A 21,249-nucleotide genomic window follows, 5' to 3' on the forward strand; every position below is an offset into this window, starting at 1 on the left:
TTTAGTTTTAAGAAACTTAAGTCCTTTTTTAAACCATATCAGTGCAAAAAGAACTTAGTGTGATTACTCAGTGTTTGTGATTTTTTTTTTTTTTTTTTTAGAAAGCGTGTATTGCATTATACGGCTTGTACTGAGTGATGCTGAACAGGATTGTGTGGTTGCTGTTGTAAGACACATAGAATCCTGAATATAGTATTGAGCATTGTAAAGTCTTTAGTTTAACTTTAATGCTTAAGATACTGTCTAGTTTCAGTGTCTTATACACTGATGACAGACCAGTGTCTGGAGAGTGTTGGGTAGGTTGGGGAGGCTGAGGTAGGAGAAGAGTGTCTGTGACCACCAAGGCAGAGGTGAGTAGGGACTCTTGCCCGAGGGTTCTGAGTGACCCCACTTCACCACCCCTGAGGGGAATGATTACCTACACTCTGCCTCCCCTTGTTGCTGCTAATTGACCAGTCCTTCAGTCTAGAGCAAGCAGCAGGGAGATAGTAAACCTCAAGATAGAGGGAAATGGTTATAAAGTAGGGCTGTTGATTAATTGCAGTTAACTCTCTCAATTAACTCAATAAAAATGTAATTGCCATTTAAAAAATTAGCCAACCCCCCCCAAGATGGATAAGTAAAAATGGAAATTTTTTATAACCCATTCATTAGCCAACCTTATAATTCAGAGGTCAGCAAACTTTGGCTCCCAGGCCATCAGGATAAGCCGTTGGGGAGCCAAGACGGTTTGTTTACCTTGAGCATCCGCAGGCACAGAGGTTAACCTAAGTAAACAAAGTGTTCTGGCGCACCAGCTGCTTACCCTGACGAGCCGGGACAACAACTGGTGGGGAAATGTTTTGGTGGGGAGAAGCTAGGAGTCGGGGAGTAACCCGTGTGACCACACACACCACAACATGACACCTCCCCTAGCCCGGGATCCCCACACTCTCCCCATCCCATCCCTTCCCACCTTACCTGGGGAAGGCCAGGGAAAGATGTCTCTGACCTGGCTGGAACTGCTCCAGCAGGCTGGGTGGCGTGACCACAGGATGTTCCAGCGGGCTTGGCCGGGTGGCATGGCCACAGCCTGCTCTGGGGAGTGGGGCTGAGCGGCACAGCTGCAGCCTGCCAGCCCTGGAGCTGCAGCTGCTTCGGAGGCTTGGGGGAGAGCAACGTGGCCAAAAGAGGAGAGATTCTGGCCCCGCCTCTTCCCTTCTCACTGTGCTGCCTCTCCTTGCTCCCTCTGTTGGGGGCGGGGGCTGTGTCCCACCTCTCCCTCTTTATACCTGTTCATGAGCCGACCCCCTTCTCTGGTGCTTCCCTTTTTTACTAAAAATTCTGCTTATGAATGAGTATATACAGTAATCACAGTTCATTGCAGTTTTAATCGCACTGTTAACCAACAGAATACCAATTGAAATGCATTCAATATTTTGGATGTTTTTCTACATTTTCATATTTATTGTATTCTGTGTTGTAACTGAAATCAAAGTGTTTTTTATTACAAATATTTGCACTGTAAAAATGATAAATGTATTTTTCAATTCACCTCATACAAGTACTGTAGTGCAGTCTTTGTCATGAAAGTGCAACTTACAAATGTAGATTTTTTTTGTTACATAACTGCACTCAAAAACAAAACAATGTAAAACTTCAGAGCCTACACATCCACTCAGTCCTACTTTTTGCTCAGCCAGTCACTAAGACAGACAAGTTTGTTTTCATGTACAAGACATAATGCTGCCCTCACTTTCTGGTGACATTGTAAATAAGAAGAGAAGAGGCATTTGCATGGCACTTTTGTAGCCAGCATTGCAAGGTATTTACGTGCCAGATATGCTAAACATTCATATGCCCCTTCATGCTTTGTCCACCATTCCAGAGGACATGCTTCCATGCTGATGACGCTGGTTAAAAAAATAACACGTTTATTAGATTTGTGCCTGAACTCCTTGGGGGAGAATTGTGTATCCCCCCCATTCTGTTTTACCCACATTCTGCCATATATTTCATGTTATAGCAGTCTCGGACGATGATGACTGAGCACATGTTCATCGTTTTAAGAACACTTTCACTGCAGATTTGGCAAAAACACAAAGAAGGTACCAATGTGAGATTTCTAAAGATAGTTACAGCATTTGACCCAACATTTAAGAATCTTAAGTGCCTTCCAAAATCAGAGAGGGACGAGGTGTGGAGCATGCTTTTAGAAGCCTTAAAGGAACACTCTGATGTGGAAAGCACAGAACCCGAACAACCAAAAAAGAAAATTAACCTTCTGTTGGTGGCATCTGACTCAGATAATGAAAATGAACATGCATCGGTCAACACTGCTTTGTACTGTTATTGAACAGAACCCGTTATCAGCATGGAGACACATCCTCTGGAATGGCAGTTGAAACATGAAGGGACATATGAATCTTTAGCGCATCTAGCACGTAAATATCTTGTGACACTGGCTGCAACAATGCCATGAGAACACCTGTTCTCACTTTCAGGTGACATTGTAAACAAGAAGTGGGCAGCATTATCTCCTGAAAATTTAAACAAACTTGTTTGTCTGAGCAATTGGCTGAACAAGAAGTATGACTGAGTGGACTTGCAGACTCTAAAATGTTAGTTTTATTTTTGAATGCAGCTTTTTCGTACATAATTCTACATTTGAAAGTTCAACTTTCATGATAAAGACATTGCACTGCAGTACTTGTATTAAGTGAATTGAAAAATAGTATTTCTTTTGGGTTTTTTTACCGTGAAAATACTAGTAATCAAAATTAAATATAAAGTGAGCACTGTACACTTGTATTCTGTGTTGTAATTGAAATCAATGTATTTTAAAATGAAGAAAACATGCACAAATTTAAATAAATGGTATTCTATTATTAACAGTGTGATTAATTATGCTGTTAATCATGATTTTTATTTTTTTTAATCGCTTGACAGCCCTAGTATAAAGCCCACAGTGGTTTTCTGTGAAGAAATGGGACTAATGTCTCGGAGGAGATGGACTAGCAATGTGAAGCTCCCAGTCTGGTGAGGGTGGGATCTCCTGGTGCTCAGTGGGATTGGGGAGGCCTCAGGAGGCAGAAAGGCTCTTGTGTGAGGGGAGGGAGGAGTAGGGAAGGACACATAGCTTCTGCTGCGAGACAGTGAACAAGGGGTGTGTGGGGCAATGGGTTGAAATATTACAATTTAGAAAGACTTTTTTAAGAATATTTGATAAATAATTGACCACATTAAATGTGTTAACAGGTTGGTTATTGTGTTAGGGGAAGGGAGAATGATTAAGACGCCATTTAATACACCTGTCTAATAGGATATCTGGGTTTTCTTTGCAGGTGTTCCGGAAGGACCTCATTAGTGCCATGAAACTCCCGGACTCTCACCATGTTAACCCTGATGAATATTACCTCTTTGCAGACACATGGAAACAAGAATGGGAAAAGGGTGTTCAGGTCCCAGCCAGTCCCGACACGATTCCACTGCCTTCTCTCAGGTAATTAGTCTTAAACACTGAATGTGATTGGTACTGGACAAAACATAAAATGAGTCTGTCTCAAGGGTTTACGATCTAATTGCAGCTAATGCTTGCTTGTTTAGTATACTTAAACCTGTTGTACAACTGCCTCCCAAGTCCAAAAATCTTTTAAAATTCAAATATTACATATTTGGAGACAACATCAGTGGTACTTGGGGCTGGAAGGCAGATCTGAACTGAAGGCAGAAAGCAAACATGCACTACTCCTAACTAGGATCAAACTGAAAAACGCTTTCTTTGAGCATTTGGTGCTCTGCATAAAACAGTCATCTAACTTCTTGTGACCAATCAAATACAATTCCAAACAGTATTCTGTTGCATCGGTTATATTACATAAATCTACCCGTAAAACCAGGACAACATAAATTGTAATAATGCAGCAAACACTTAATCCACCTCAGATGGGATCTAGTCTCCAGCAGTGACTGATATCTGCCAAAGCTTCAGAGGACAGTAAGAACATCTTAGAATCATTGGGGGGGGGGAGGTATGAGCATCCTTCCTAGCTATCTCCAGTAACCTGTTTCTGTCCTGACATAAACGGCTGAGAACTTTCACTGTAAAATACATATATTACAGTCGAAATGTGTGTATATCTATAGACATAGACGGAAATGCTATTCATTCTCCTAAATTCTCTACCACCTCATTTTACATTTTCCTTCTATTTTCCAGTCTAATGCTCTTGATCCTGCAATTAGTTTTGCATTGGGGGACCTCTGTGCACTAGCGAGCCTCTTTGACTTTGGGGCTTAAATAATTACAGTCTTCAGTGATCATTTGTGAGCCCCTCCAAGAAGACCTCTAACCACTTTCCCTTTTTGAAATGTGATGACTGACACTTTGGGGATCACCCAGACCAGTAATGGATTCTGTCACCACCTACCCTGTAACTTTGCGTCTTTTATGCAGTATCTCTGGTTCAGATCTCTGACACCAGTAGCCAACCCACAAGCAGAAAGTCTCACTCTGCTCTCTCAGCCTAGTTATCCCTGCAAGGTGATACCAACAGCCCTTGCAGTCTCAAGTCTCCCCAAATTCATTCTCTTTGAGTTTAAGTATCAGACAATCAGACTGGTCCCCTCTGGTCTGTCACCCCCAAAGGCATGAAACTAGACCCCCGCCCAGATACCAGCTTTCTTTGGCATACACACTCCATGTAGTTTGCACAACAGAGACCTACTTGAGGTATAAGTAAACCAACAGTTTATTCAATAGAAAAAACACCGATTCAAAGATAAAATAGTAAAAGAAAGTGAACATAAAGATGCAACCTCAGGCTTTACTCTTCCCTTTTAGATAAAACAATACAAGTTACTTATCACCTTCTAACAGCTTTCCAGTGTACCCCCAGCTATAGGGGGAAGTCCAGCATTCATGGACAACCTCCCACTTAAACTATCCAGTTTCTGGATAAAAACTCTCAGTCCCAAGCCTGCTTTTAAAAGGCTTTCTCTCCCCCCCCCCCCCCCCTTTGACCACAGTGACTTCATGGTTCAGGTTAAGATTTTGTCTGGTTATTTTTAGGAAAAGTCATGGACAGATCACGGGCAGTAAACAAGAATTCATGGAAGCCGCAGCCCCCCAACCGAGGGAGGTGGACTGCTGAAGTCCTGAAGTCAGAGAGGTCACAAATAATCACTGAATCTGTGACCTCTGTGACAACTCGTAGCCTTATGTATGGTTATTCAGGGTGGGGGAACCCCCTCTTGACTTGGTATCCCAGGGGTGGGATGTCTTCGTGTTTTCTCAGGAAGTCTAATGGTACATCATTTGTCTTTTCCTGGGCTGGACAATGGACTGGTTACATGAAACAGGATTCAAGTAAACACTGGCTTGGGAGGGGCCCTCCCTGCTTGACTGCTCACTGCCCTGCTGTGAAGTGTAGCTGAAGTTGTAGTACAGTTTGAACACAGTTTTGGTATACATAAATACATAGATTCATAACCATAGTTTATATACATATCTCATAATGACCATCACATTCAGAACATTACAAGCTTTCATAAGATCTTACTCAGTATACTTTTGTAGTGCAATAATACAGTATGCAATCAGTTGGTTCAACTGCTCATTCCAACTGGAATGTAATATTTGAGATGGAGATATGCAAATAAAAGTGAATTTTGACATAGTTCAAAATTTTTAACATTTTAAGAACCAATAGGTGAGATTTTCAAAAAAGCCTAAGTAATTTCAGAGCACAAGTTCCACTGAAGTCAGTAGGACTTGTGTTCTCAAGTCACTTAAGCACTTCCAAAAATCCTACTTTTAGGTGCCTAAATTTAGGTTTTTGACCATAATTTCATTTTACTGCAGTGTCCTAATTCTGTTTTATTTTTAACTCTTTAGCAGAATATAATCTCTTTACTGAAGTACTATGAAAATCAGTTAATTCAGAATCCATCAATAAGAAACATTTCTTGTTCTGTATTATGCATGGTCTTACTACTTAGTTAAATTTAATCCATCTGTCTGCTCAGTTCCTCAGGCTGAGTAGAGGAGTCACACTTCTGTGTAGTTTAGTTTCTTCTTAGAGTCTTCTCTTTCTTACCACCTACCCTCACCTCAAGACAGCTGCTGCGAAGATTAGGAAAGGGTAAACTCTTCTTACCTTAAACAAACACTGTTTGTGGTGTGGTTTGTGCTTTTTTTTTTAAATTAACCGGGGATGGATGAAAAATATCAAAGCCAGGTCCACACTAGAAAAGATTTGCCAGTATAGTTGTGCTGGCAAACCCTCCTAGTGTAGGCATGGTCTATACTACCAGAAAAATGCTTTTGCTAATATAGTTTATACTTGCTCCTATGCTAAACAAGTGCTTTTGACAACATAGTTAATCTTGGTATAACTGTATTTAGCTAGGGCTTTTGCAAGTACAGAAATGTAAAACAAAAAAACACCCCACTCCTAACTGGAGCTACTGTACCATAGCAGTTTCTAGAAAAAGGAGGAGGGGGAAAAGAAACAGCACAGTGAGGAGGAGAAGCAACAGAAAGGAAAAGAGAGGAAGACAGGGCAGGAAAACAGTACTTGTGAAACATTGGTAACTCACGTTCCCAATAAGAATTGTCGGTCATCAGAGTTCAGAGAAATAACCCAAATATCTATTTTGATAATTTGCTAGACTACCACATAAATGTACTCTCCTCCTTTCACAAAAATGTTCTTCTTTTGGCTTGCCTATGTCTACCAAGCACAATGCATTTCACATATGGAAGTATTCTGTTCAGTTTCCCACTGCAGTCCTTTCATGTGTAGACCCTCTTGCATTAAATACAGAGAGAAACTGACTTTGTGTCTAAGATTAGTTTTTCCTTTCACATAAGGCACTTTACAGTGGCACAATGGGCTTCATTACGAAGCATCTGGTGGGACTAAAGGACCCATAGGTCAACATTCTCCCTTGCTACCTGGTTATTTTAGCTACGTTCTTTCTCCTTCAGTGTCCACTTGGCAACAGAATTCTTCTTACATACCCAAAATAATAATATAAGCATTGGCTTTTATAAGATGTCGTTTGCAAAAATATAAATAGGAGCTATTTATCTAAAATGTGGAGCATGCATCTGTTTTCTCCCCCTTCCATTGCCAAACAAAATTCTATTGAAAAGGACCAGTTATCTGCTAGATTATCAATCAGTCTAATTGTTATGAAGACTTAATATTACAGTTTAGAAGAAGGCTTGAACAAAGGAGAATGGAATTTTATGTACATAATGTATTCTACAATTTCATAAACAATTCCAAAATGGTCCAGTTGAAGGCACGTTTGTCAAATTTCAAAATGTAATTAAAAATGAAAATTAATTTTGATTTCAAATTAAGACCATATTAAAAAAAAATTGGAGATATACCTATCTCCTAGAACTGGAAAGGACCTTGAAAGGTTGAGTCCAGCCCCCTGCCTTCACTACAGGACCAAGTACTGATTTTTGCCTCAGATCCCTTAGTGGCCTCCTCAAGGATTGAACTCACAATCCTTTGGGTTTAGCAGGCCAATGCTCAAACCACTGAGCAATCCCAGTGTATTATATAATTTATATAAATATATACAGTATATAATTTAGAAAACTATTCCACATACAGAATGAATCTTGCTCTTTTTTTTTTTCTTCAATAACTTTTCATGTATGGAAACGACATTTACAAAGTAGTCTTGAAACATGAGTTGTCTGGTCAATATTGTACAATCTAAAGACTTTCTGATAACCAATCCTCTAGTTCACTGAGTGAGGGCTCAGTAGGAACCAAAACTCCACTTGTTGGCTAGTGACCAGAACAGACTTTTTCATTGCAAAACCACCACCCTGGTGCTCATGTCAGTCATTGGGCCATTGGATGTCAATGGAAACGGAAGGCATTTTGCACCTGATACCAGACACTTAACATCTTGCAGAATTATAGCTAACAATGCTATTTCTCTTAATTTTACATTTAGGGTTGTAGCAGAAAAGGTGAAGGAAGTACTGTATACGCGACCTAGGAAGTACATCCATTGTTCCAGCCAAGAGCCCACAGAACCTGGTTACATCAATATTCTAGAATTGGCAGAATCTGTGTGTCGCTATGACTTGGATGACATGGATATCTTTTGGCTTCAAGAATTAAATGAGGAACTTACAGAAATGGGTAATTTTACAATACAATTTAATTATTAAATTTGTTGGGAATTCAGTAAATGGTCTGGGGTATTTGTAGAGATGAGTTTAGAAAAAAAATGTTAGGGGAAAAATAACTTTAGAATTCTGTCAAGAAAGTGTTTACAGAAGTCATTTGCTACATTAGCTTAATCTGAAAGATTTACAAATTGTGGCTAAGAACTTTTTTTCTTCATATCCTTCATGATTACATGCAGCTTTTGCAGACTCAAAACAAATATCCAGTGGGTTAGAAACCATTTTTGAGTTCCTAAAACTTGAAATTCCCCTTTTGTATAAGAAAAAAGCTTGTATTTTCATTCCTTATAAATATGCACAGTATCTCTACAAAATGTGGACTTGTAGTTTGACTTTGAGGAAGACACAGTCTCTGCCTCCTGGAGCTTGCATTCTAAATACAAAGTACTCAGGATATTGTGACAATGTGATCTTAGCATGGCAGATCCTTTTAAAACAGGCTTCTCTTACAGTGGATTTACACTAATCTGAGTGAACCAAGTGTGTTTGTTGTTTAAGGAAGAATGTGAATGAAGACAGGGTGATATGGACAAAACCCAGATTTGTACATAACTGCTTGATAGCGTATTCATTTACCATTTTATTAAAAATGAATTTTTCCCTGCCATCATGCTAATCACTCTGGCAGTATACTAGATGTGTTGGTTTTGAAATATTTTGTGGGATTTTATAGCAAGATATAAACTTTCTTTGATAGAAAATTACTCTTGGGAGCAAATCTCTTTTTTTGAAAAGTACATTGTACCACATGGCATTGTTGCGGTTTCTCTTCCACATGTTGCTCTATTTGCTTAAGTTGTGGTATTAAAGAAAAGTTACTGTAGTTTAGCTTTTTCTCCAAGATTTGGTTGGTTTGTTATTTTGTTATAGTTTTGAAGTTACCTTTATTAAACCAAATGTAACTAGTGGAGAATAAACATTTTGTAAATAAACATTTTGTCAGGATTTACATAAAGATGAAAAAGTGGGCTCTGTTTCCTTTATTAGTTGATAGAAGTGTATTTCTCTTGTGTCCTATCTTTACTCATAGATTGTATATGCATTCTAATCCCTTCCCCTCTTGCAGGATGTGGACCCCTTGATGAGAACACAATGGAGAAAACAGTAGAAGTCCTGGAACGGCAATGTCATGAGAATATGAACCATGCTATTGAAACTGAGGAAGGGCTGGGCATAGAATACGATGAAAATGTGATCTGTGATGTGTGCCGGTCCCCTGACAGTGAAGATGGGAATGATATGGTGTTTTGTGACAAGTGTAATGTTTGTGTCCATCAGGTTTGTGTTAGAGATGTTGAAATTGTTTTTGTTTCTGGGTGTGTAATTTGAACAAGCTTTAAATAGCCATTCTGGAGGGCTTTTAAGATCTTCTAGGCATGGAGACTGCTACTGATTGAAGGTCGACTTTTGTATTCCTACAAATAGACTTGATTATGCTGTCTAGCACAATGAATATCGAAGTGATGTGGTCTGAGGACAGGGGGAATGCAGGTGTAATCCCAGCTCTGGCAAGCACTTCTCTGTGGCCCAGCGCAAATTGTTTCCTCATCTTTAGAACGGGGGTGATAGTTTCCAACGTCAGAGGTATATTGTAAGGATGAATTAGTATTTTAAGGTGCTTTGAAGATAGAAAGATGCTAAGAAATATAGAGCCTTCGTTAAGGAACTGACTGAGGTTTTCCATCCTTGTTTGGCCTGTTAATTGGGGCCAGAACCTGATTGCCTAAAGCTGGGCATCTAAGCCAAATTTAGACACCTAAAGTAACTGGACAGATTTTTTTCAGAAGTGTTAGGAAGCTTGTTCCAGGTGCCTGTCAGCCTGGGATATTTCTTATTATGACATTGCAAACATTAATTTGATCTTGAAACTGGATGAGTTCAGTGGGGCACCACATAAATACAGGGATTCCTCCTCATAGAACAGACTGCAGGGTTCTGATTTCTACAGAGTCCTTCTTTGGAAAAGATGATGCTGTAAATGTTCTTGAAATTAGACTAAGACTTCTCATATTTTGTGACAATTATAATTGAACACTCAGTGAACATAACTTACATAGGCCTCTTAAAAATCATTCATTGTTGTGCTGGACATTAGTGTTATCGAGATTAGCCTAGTAACCATTATCAAGTTTTTTCCCCAGTGGTTTTTTTATTTTTTTTTGTGGTGGTTTTTTTTTTTTGTACTTCTAACTTAGCAAAGCTCTGAATGAATGCATTGACTTTGTTAGTCACCACATTCACAGACTCCAATGGTGTAATATAGCATCTTTTGTAGTTTACCCCTCTAGATAGCACAAAGAAAAATGGAACTGAGTTTCTTTAGTTTATTGCATTAACAAAAAAACCTGAAGTCACTTTTCGAAAAGTCAGTTTTCTTACCCCAGGTCTACACTACACACTTACATTGGTGTGTACATCGGTACACACCAATGTAAGTGTGCATTGCACATTGCACACACCAATGTGCATTGGTACACAGGGCGATGCAGTTATATCAACCTAACTTCCAGTGTAGACAGTGCTATATCTACTGCAAATATAGCTACTGCCTCTCAGGGAGGTGACTTAACAATGCCGATGGGAGATGCTCTCCCACTGCTGTAGTAGCATCTTCACTAAAGCGCTGCAGCTGTGCCAATGCAGCTTTAAGTATAGACCTGCACTTAGTTTAGGCTTCCTGGAGTAGGAAATGAAGCCATTAACTAGAAAATGCTAAATCAAAGGAATTTGAAATTGGACTTAAGCTACTAAAGCTGTTGTAAACTAAGTCATAGTAGCAGTAAAAATCTAAGTGTGAACTTAACATAAGAATGACCATACTGGGTCAGACCAAAGGTCCATCTAGCCCAGTATCCTGTCTTCTGACAGTGGCCAATGCCAGGTGCCCCAGAGGGAATGAACAGAACAGGTAATCATCATTCTCAGCTTCTGGCAAATAGAGGCTAGGGACACCATCCCGGACTGTCCTGGCTAATAGCCATTGATGGACCTCCAGGAACTTACCTCCGTTCTTTTTTGAATCCAGTTACAAGCTTGGCCTTCACGGCATCCTCTGGCAAAGAGTTCCACAGGTTGACTGTGCATTGTGGGAAGCATTGCTTCCTTTTGTTTGTTTTAAATCTGCCTATTAATTTCATTGGATGACCCCTACTTTTTGTGTTATAAAGAGTAAATAACACTTCCTTATTTACTTTTTCCACACCAGTCATGATGTTACAGACCTCTCTCATGTCCCCTCCCTTAGTTGTCTCTTTTCCAAGATGAACAGTCCCAGTCTTATTAATCTTGCCTCATATGAAAGCTGTTCCATTCCCCTAATTTTTGTTGCCTCATTCTGTACCTTTTCCTATTCCAACTTAAAATATCACATAAAATGAAAAGCTGACTTGCTAAATCATTTCTTAGGCAAGAGCTCCCTCTATTGGGTTTTTTTAAAAAAAGTACTGTTACGTTTTTCGACCTTGCCACTCAAATTTTTTTCTTTGGAAAAAAAAAAAAGGTTTACAGTGTTGAGAGATTAATTTGACTTTGCTGCTTATTATAAGTATTCTGACACATTCAAAAGAATTTTGTCTTCCTCATTTTGCTGCTCTTTATATTCTTATGCTTAATTTTGATACTGAAATCTTGAAGTCAAAAAGCCAGCATGAGACTATGCATTTTTTTCAGAACAGTAAGAACAGACTTTCCCATAAGGGAATATTTTTAAAATCTGGATTTTTATCTAACGGGAAAATGTCTACTAAAACTTTAATAGTCCAGATTGGAAAATTCACTTTCCGTAGCCACTGTACCTCAGCATCCTTGCAGGTATTATTTTGTTACTGTATGTTCTATCTAATGCCTAATGTATGTGTGATATTCCTAAGATGAGCTGAGTTGTTGTGTGAACTTAAAATTTTCAGATGTTTCTGTGATTATAATTTGAGATGTCAATATGTGTATTGCTTTAGTCTAGAAACACTAATTCTGTGAAGTCTATTGAGTGACTTGAGGCACTAGAATCCTTAGGGTTGGTTGACATTTGGGAGAATTAAAAACAAAAAATCTATCAGTAGTGTTGCGGGCCCTAGTGTAGACAGGCTTCTGGTCCTTTAAGCTCTGTCCTCTAGTGCTCCTCAGAGTATCTCTAATAAACTGAATTTTAAAACCATGGCTGCAGCTTGGCCCATCTAAAAGTAGGGCTTTCGACATTGCTAACCCTAAAGCAGGAATGGTAGAAAACTTCTGATAAAAATCTATTAATAAACAGGACCTTGGAGTAGCCACGTGGAATCAGACATTTGTGGAAACTAGTAGTTTGAGACTTTCAGCGCATATATATATATATTAAAAATGAGTATCAGGATATCTATTTCCATTTCTCAAACTTTGCAAAGCATGCATTCCTCAGAGCCGGAAATGGTGGACACAGAGAAGATTCTAGGATGTTTCCACAATTTTTGCTACACTTTGCAATACTTTAAAAATTCTAAGCTTCCATTTAGGGAAAAAAAAGCTATTTCAGTTGGCAGGATACAACCAACATAGTTATGCACTGTTGTTGTAATCCAACCTGACACAAAACAATCTCCAGTCAAACAGCTGTAGCAAAGGTGTGAAGATGGGAAGAATCCTCAGTGACCTTCAAAACATATACCTGGAACCATTGTAAATGGTATTATTAATCACAGGAAATTTTTTTCCATATAATTTTTTTAAATTAATTTTGATTAAATATCCAGAGCTACCATTGTAGAAAGACAAATGCAAAAGTAAGCATCCTTCGGCACCATGTTTTACATGTTGTGTATAGTTTAACATAAATTTTACAAAAAAAAGGGAAAATAATTTGTTGTAAGAACGATAACTTTTGCATCCCCTGACTTTGTTTTAACTGTAATAACTTTTTATGGAGAGATTATCAAAGATACCAAGGACAGTTAGTGCCCACCTTTTATTGGCTTTCAGTGGTAGTTGGGTACCCAACTGCTCTCTCTGCTTTTGAAAGCCACCCACCCCATTACATTTAACATTTAATTTGTATCCATTCTGATTGGTGTGTTTTTTATAAGGAGGTACTAATTACATCCAAGAGAAAGTGTTGTGTTTGGGTAAGATGTGTAGAGTGCAATTTTTTAAAAATATGATAGTCATTGATGTAAGCCTCTGATATTGTCTCACCTATACGCTGAAGCAGAGAGAATTTTCCTTTGTCCCAAGGCATGTTATGGAATCTTAAAGGTTCCCGAAGGCAGCTGGCTGTGTCGCACTTGTGTTCTGGGAATACATCCTCAGTGTCTCCTGTGTCCAAAGAGAGGAGGTGCCATGAAAGCTACTAGGACAGGGACCAAGTGGGCACATGTGAGCTGTGCCCTCTGGATTCCAGAGGTAAAACTAATTTATGTACCTTTTTTACACATTCTTTTTCTCATCATTATCCTTACCGCTTACTGTGCCTCATCTTAATATTGAGTTAAGGGGATAATAACTTAATACTATATGTATTCTGATGAGGTTTGCATGATTTATAAAAATTGGACTGTCCAAGTCATGTACAGCTAAGAATAGCATTCTTTTCCTTCCTTTTTATTGTAGTAAGCACTTTTTAGCCATGTTACAAGCAACTGAGGGTACGTCTACACTACGGGATTATTCCAATTTTACATAAACCGGTTTTGTAAAACAGATTGTATAAAGTCGAGTGCACGCGGCCACACTAAGCATATTAATTCGGTGGTATGGTCCGTGGTCTGAGGCTAGCGTCGATCTCCGGAGCGTTGCACTGTGGGTAGCTATTCCGTAGCTATCCCATAGTTCCCGCAGTCTCCCCCGCCCCTTGGAATTCTGGGTTGAGATCCCAGTGCCTGATGGGGCAAAAATCATTGTCGCGGGTGGTTCTGGGTAAATGTTGTCACTCATTCCTTCCTCTGGGAAAGCAATGGCAGACAATCATTTCGCGCCCTTTTTCCCTGGATTGCCCTGGCAGACGCCAAAGCACAGCAGCCATGGAGCCCGTCCAGCTTTTTTTTTTTTTTTTTTACTGTCACCGTATGTCTACCTGATGCCGCTGGCAGAGGCAATACTGCAGCACTACACACCAGCATTCACTTGCTTTTACATGATAGCAGAGATGGTTATCAGTCATTCTGTACCGTCTGCTGCCATTGTAAATTGGCAATGAGATGACGGTTATCTGTCGTTCTGTACTGTCTGCTGCTATCATGGGTGCCCCTGGCTGAGGTCGGCCGGGAGCGCAAAGGCAAAAATGGGAATGACTCCCCGAATCAATCCCTCCTTTATGGTATCTAAAAATAGTCAGTCCTGCCTAGAATATGGGGCAAGTGTACTAGAGAACCAGTGTATCAGAGAGCACAGCTGCTTCATGCCAGATCCCGCAGAAATGATGAGCTGCATGCCATTCATGGGGGTTGCCCCTGCAACAACCCCACCCGTTGCTTCCCTCCTCCCCAGCCTTCCTGGGCTACTGTGGCAGTGTCCCCCCCATTTGTGTCATGAAGTTATAAAGAATGCAGGAATGAGAAACAGTGACTTGTTAGTGAGATAAAATGAGGGGGAGGCAGCCTCCCGCTGCTATGACAGTCCAGGCAGGACATTAAGCAGTGTGGTGGAGAGGAGCCCAGCATCCCGCTGCTATGACAGTCCAGGCAGGACATTAAGCAGTGTGGTGGAGAGGAGCCCAGCATCCCGCTGCTATGACAGTCCAGGCAGTACAGAATCTTTTATTTACACGGGAAAGGGAGGGGGCTGATGGAGCTCAGCCCCCAGTTGCTATGATGAGGACGGTTACCAGTCATTCTGTACCATCTACTGGGAATGACCGGGAATCATTCCTATTTTTACCCAGGTGCCCCCAGCCAGCCTCACCTGAGGCCAGCCAGGAGCACTCACGGGCTGATGACAAGGATGGCTAGCAGTCCTGCACCATCTGCCACCGAGGAGGGGAGAGGAGCGGATACTGCTCTTCACTGACGCAGCATCGCATCTACCAGCAGCATTCAGTAGACATAGGGTGACATTGAAAGAAGTCAAGAAACGATTTCTTTCCCTTTTCTTTCATGTGGGGGGAGGGAGTAAATTGACGAGCTATACCCTGAACCACGCCGGACAATGTGTTTGAACCTACAGGCATTGGGAGCTCAGCCAAGAATGTAAATATTTTTCGGAGACTGCTGGGGACTGTGGGATAGCTGGAGTCCTCAGTACCCCCTCCCTCCCTCCATGAGCGGCCATTTGATTCTTTGGCTTTCCGTTATGCTTGTCACGCAGCACTGTGTAGCCTGGAGATTTTTTTCAAACACTCTGGCGTTTTGTCTTCTGTAACGGAGCTTTGATAGAACAGATTTGTCTCCCCATACAGCGATCAGATCCAGTACCTCCCGTACGGTCCATGCTGGAGCTCTTTTTGGATTTGGGACTGCATCGCCACCTGTGCTGATCAGAGCTCCACGCTGGGCAAACAGGAAATGTAATTCAAAAGTTCATGGGGCTTTTCCTGTTTACCTGGCCACTGCATCCGAGTTCAGATTGCTGTCCAGAGCAGTCACAGTGGTGCACTGTGGGATACCGCCCGGAGGCCAGTACCGTCAATTTGCGGCCACACTAACCCTAATCCAATATGGTAATACCGATTTTAGTGCTACTCCTCTCGGGGACGAGTACAGAAACCGATTTAAAGAGCCCTTTATATCGCTATAAAGGGCCTCATAGTGTGGACGGGTACAGCGTTAATTCGGTTTAATGCTGCTAAAATCGGTTTAAACGCGTAGTGTAGACCATGCCTGAGTGACTTACATGGAAGCATTACTATTGCAAGCTCTTAGTTTGTGAGGTGCCACTGCAATTTATGGACAATTAATTATTTCATTTTCCTTCCCTTTTACTTACACGCTTGACTTATTTCCTGATAAAATAGCACGTGCATCCTCAGTGTAATTAATAGCTACAGAGCAACAGTTTTCGTTGAGGGATTTGAATTTCTCTGTGTAATATCTTTAACAGTTGCTGTGTACTTTACCTGGTTTCACAAAGTTGCATAGTGACATAGTGATTGTTCTGAAATGAGAACATCATTGAAATTAATGCAGTATGTGCAAAGTGTGTGTTCAGATCACTGGACAGTAATTTTTAATTTCCTGTTAATGTAATTTTCTGAGAATTTCTGTATTATCTTGGTTAAAAAGAATTTAATCACTGCTAAAGTAGCCTTATAAATTCAGCCAGAGTGTAACAATGTTTTATCTTTCAAAGTAGCATCTTTCAAAGTATCCTAAATCTCTTAATGAAAGAGAAAATTAGAGCATTTATAAAATGGGCTATACAGTCAGAAATATATGTAAGGAGATGGATTATAAATCAGGAATTTCAGTAATATGAAGGAATATAGATTTACATAATTGTAATGTGATGGGAATCACCCCAAAATTGTGGTGCTGGATGGATCAAGATTAATATTGAACCATAGGCTAAGCTCTGTGTGCATTCCTGCCTGCTAGACTCTGCAGGGTCCCAAGCTCTAAACTCCTTCAAGTCCCCGCTTTCTATCACTGCTTTTCACATTTCGTTGCCAGTTTACCAGATGCTGTAGCAATGTAGTTTGATTTTACTGGAGGTATTTATTTTTTACTAATGTACTAAGAGGTAGAACTTTTTTTAAATTGTTCTGATAAATAAATGCTTCCTGCACTATTTTTGTTTGCAGGTTAGCATTGCTTGCCCAGAAAGGATGGAACCAATCACAAAAGTGTCTCACATTCCGCCAAGTCGATGGGCTTTAGTCTGTAGCTTATGCAAACTTAAAACTGGTGCCTGCATTCAGGTATGTACCAGCTCTGCAATGACTTCTATCTGTCTGAGCATGAAAAATAGAATTTGGATTTAAATAGCATTTTTCACATTGTTTGCAAACATGGCAGCTGCCATGCTCTTAGCAACAGCTAATTAAACAGTCTTGGACATTAGGAAACTTTTGAGCTAGAGCAGAGATTTTCAAAGTGTGTGTGAGGGGGAGTGATGAGATTATCAGGGGGTGGGAGCATGTAGACCTGACTGGGCTGAGCTCAGCAGGGGGCTCTGTGTGGCAGAGGAAGGGGACAGGGTGCAGGCTTTCTCAGCTAATGGGACCAGTCTCCCTGTCCATCTTGCTCTTTCACTGCTGCAGCAGCCACCAACTGGCAGTTACCCTCCTCTGCCAAGGAGGCTGGCAGGGGACCAGAAGGGTGTCCCTGGGGAGTACTGCCCCTGCCCCTCCTGAACCCATCAGTCCTTCAGTGTGACCTGGGGGGACAGAGCCCTGTCTGCGTCCCCTGCCGTACAGAGCCTGCGCAGGGAAGTGTATGGGGCCACATTGAAGGGCTCACAGGGTCAGGAGGGGGCTGGGTCAGTACTCACCAGATGCAATCTTCCACTCCCTGGCTGACCCTAGGCCTTCAGTGCGGCCCTGTTCAATACCTTTGTGTGGGGAGGAGCAAGAAAGGCACCTCCTGCCTTTGGTCTCCTGGGTACCAGGTACACCCTCCTGCCCTATCTCTTAGAAAGGGGGGTGTGCATGGACCTGAATCTCCGAAGTGGGCTCAGAACAAAAGGGAACTCCAGAGCTAGTGTCCTGGTCAAGACAAAGAACTGCCTTTGAATAAAACTATGGGATATTTAACTACCAAGTGGACAATTGCCAGAGATGGACAGAAGTGTCTTCAATTTAACATCTTACTGACAGAAGAAGAAAAGTTCTAAACTTACCTTCCTTTTGAAAGAGGATGTAATTATAGGTTCTGTGAAATCAGAGGCAGAAAATACTGGAACTGTTAGCCAGATAACCTAGTTTACTCAGATTTGGTTTTGTCATCTACTCGGATCTAAGATGTACTAAATATTTATAAGTTTGAATTTCCCTACTTAAGATTAAATTGCAGTTTCTATTATAACACACTTATTATTTATGGGATTTTAATGTGGAAGAATTGACTTGCTTTGGGATGAAACTTAACATTCAGTTTCTCAGCTGAGGAGTACCTAAGACTCACTAATTTTTTAAGTATAACATGGAAAAGTGTATTTAAAGGGGTGGGTTTTATGTAATTAAAGTATCCCTTGGTCCTTTTTCTCTTTTCATTGCTACTATTGACTGACTCTAGTGTTTCACTCATAGTGCTCTGTGAAAAGCTGCATCACTGCCTTTCATGTCACCTGTGCCTTTGAGCATAGCCTAGAGATGAAGGCCATTTTGGATGATGGGGATGAAGTCAAGTTCAAGTCGTACTGCCTAAAGCATAGCAAAAACAAGCAGAATTCGGTGCCTGACGTTGATGAGAACCCCAAGAGCATGGCAGACCAGAAGCAAACAGAGAGTGAGAAAACTAGTCTGCGTGCTCAGAAACTGAGAGAGCTGGAGGAGGAGTTCTACTCATTAGTTAAAGTGGAAGATGTTGCAGCTGAACTGGGCCTTCCTAAAATTGCTGTGGACTTCATTTATAATTACTGGAAATTAAAGCGGAAAAGTAACCTTAACAAACCATTGTTTCCTCCCAAGGAGGATGAAGAAAACGCCTTGGTGCAGCCAAAAGAAGACAGCATCCATACCCGCATGAGGATGTTCATGCACTTGAGGCAGGATCTAGAAAGGGTAAGAGTGGGTGGTAAAGATTTTTTGACTACATACCTATAGGTGAGCGAGGTTCTTCCCTTAAATGCTATGCTTAAAATTTCCTGTAACGCTTTTTTCAACTTTATTCTGATAAAATCAGAAGTATATTACGTCCAGCTCTGTCTGAAAAGTCCCTTGATGTCAGAGTCTGAGAACTAATGTGTAAACTTCAATCAGAAACAACCGTGGGGTTGATTTCAGCACAAGTTTACAATTTTATTTTATTTTTACAGGAAAACTCTTCGCAATGAATTTTTTGAATATGGTGACATTTTGAAATGTCTGGAATGAGAACAAAATTTTCTGAACTTATTGACAGTTTTTGTGGAATATTTCAACTTTTTGTCTCATTTTGGGATTAAGACAAATGTTGGAATTTCTTATAGGACAAATTCTGATTATTTTTTTTTTTTTGGAACAGGTCTAATTGTGTGCCATGGGGAACACTCAGCAAATAGGCTGTCTGTGTTCCACAAAATTTTTTAAATTTTATCAAGCAATTTAGCACCTGGTTCTGCTACCATTATACTGGGTGGAAATATTGCTATTAACGTAAATGAGTGAGTGAAAGCAGCGGGCTCTAACCCCTGAAATAGTTTTAACCCCTCCCCCCAAAAAAACTATTAAAGTGATTATCCAAAAGGACTGATTCTGAAAAGCCTTTCAAAATTGGCAAAATTATGTGGGAACTGAGAGCATCATTTTAAAGTAAGTCACTGTGTCAAATTTCAGCAATATGAGAGCTAAGTGGCCTAATAGCCTGACCGACTCGGGGGTCATCCTTAACTTGAATCTTAAGTAATATTCATGGAATCCCCATGTCAGTATGGTTTCCTAGCATGGTAGGTGTGCTGTTAAGAAAAACAAACTATTGTATGTTTTTGTACAATGTATTACTTTATAAAATTACAGTAGCTTCAAAAAAATATGGCTGTATTTAAAAAAGAAAAAAAGAGTACTGATCAGCCTTCCTGCAGGCTGATCCCACACAAGTTCTGTACCAGCTGGAGTAATATACCAGAGTAGCAGCTGGTGATCCGAATGGACTATGTGGTGTGGGATTTAAGAGAGAAAAATGTGAGTTCTAAAATCTGCTTGATGGCTCGTCATATAACTTGCTTATTTGTTGACTTGTTGCTAATATAGATGGGAATTTGACCAACTGATTTACAGATCGCTTTTAGCATCTTCTTTAATTATTTTTTTTAAATCCTTGTAATTAAAAATACTTGGCTTATAGTTGCATATGATTCTATAAAATTCACCATGGAGCTTTTCTATTATAGGGCTTTACGTGTGTGAAGATGCTTTGTTCAAGAATTGAAATGTTAATGTAATATTCTTGACCACTTTTTTAAAAAAGAGAAAATTCTAAAATCTCTGGGTTTTTTTACTGTAGGTAAGGAATCTCTGCTACATGGTGAGCAGAAGAGAGAAACTGAAATTGTCCCACAGTAAAGTACACGAACAAGTCTTCAATTTGCAAGTCCAGCTCATTAATCAGGAAATTGCTGCAGGTAATCTATACATACAAAATAACAGTAATTGTATCGGCTAAAGATTCTGACTCTGGGTATGTCTGGCCCATGTCACTATTGGTATTTTAAACACTGTAAATCTGTGTTTTTAATGAGCTTTCTAAGTATGCACTCTCCTTGCCAGCTTTTTTATTTAGCAGCACATGCACAGCATTTTCATCTTCTCCAGAGTCATACTTTGGTATTCCATCCTATCCTAGATATTTATGGGGTGCCATATACAGATGAGATACCAATCACTGTAGCATCTAGGCACCACAGCTGTATTACTGGTATCTGCATCAGGTAGGTTGTGGGATTCTCTCTTTGGGTTACTGTTCTATACTCCCATTTTCCCTACAGTGGCTATATATTGCACACTTTTATTGGTCTGTCCTCAGTTGAAGGAGAATTGTTAACTTGTTAATTTCCTTCAGACAGAGATGGGGAGAATGATTGACAAATTCACACTATTCTCATGTCTCCTTTCATATGTCATGAAAGTTTCAAACAAGTTTCTCAGTTTGAGATTTGTCATTTTTGCCCACCCCACATAATGTTTTATTAAGTTAAAAATGGATAGTAGCTGCCTTGGAATGCTAATGTTCCAAAAACAACTTTGTGCCTTATTTTTCTAGTGAATGTCATGAAACAATGATTGAAGCTTCCAGAATGAGGAAGACTATGTACTCTGTATGATTATTTTAAACTGAATACAGGGGCTGTGTATTTATATAATACAGTCTGTAATATATTGGGTGAAAAACGTTTTAAAGAATACATAGTTTCAAACTATAAATTTGAAGAAAAAATTGTCCTTACAGAATAGAAATATTAAAATGCTTATATAAATTCTGTTTGGTGCTTTGGAACAATTTAATTTTTAG

General features: G+C 40.1%; 1 protein-coding gene across 3 annotated transcripts in view; it reads left to right on the forward strand.

Annotated features, from left to right (window-relative positions):
• Positions 1–21,249, forward strand: part of JADE3 (jade family PHD finger 3) — an 89,223-nt gene that overhangs the window by 64,448 nt on the left and 3,526 nt on the right. For 2 of the 3 annotated variants that reach the window (XM_030571378.1, XM_030571388.1), the window contains 7 exons: positions 3,324–3,481; positions 7,966–8,156; positions 9,270–9,481; positions 13,406–13,573; positions 16,905–17,021; positions 18,351–18,824; positions 20,245–20,362. In XM_030571378.1, coding sequence (XP_030427238.1) covers positions 3,324–3,481; positions 7,966–8,156; positions 9,270–9,481; positions 13,406–13,573; positions 16,905–17,021; positions 18,351–18,824; positions 20,245–20,362 — 1,438 coding nt within the window. Of the gene's footprint in view, positions 1–3,323; positions 3,482–7,965; positions 8,157–9,269; positions 9,482–13,405; positions 13,574–16,904; positions 17,022–18,350; positions 18,825–20,244; positions 20,363–20,583; positions 20,669–21,249 lie in introns of all 3 variants that reach the window. The other variant, XM_030571398.1, reaches the window with a different exon arrangement.

Source organism: Gopherus evgoodei, chromosome 1 (genome assembly GCF_007399415.2).
Source record: "Gopherus evgoodei ecotype Sinaloan lineage chromosome 1, rGopEvg1_v1.p, whole genome shotgun sequence".
Lineage (NCBI taxonomy): Eukaryota > Metazoa > Chordata > Testudines > Testudinidae > Gopherus > Gopherus evgoodei.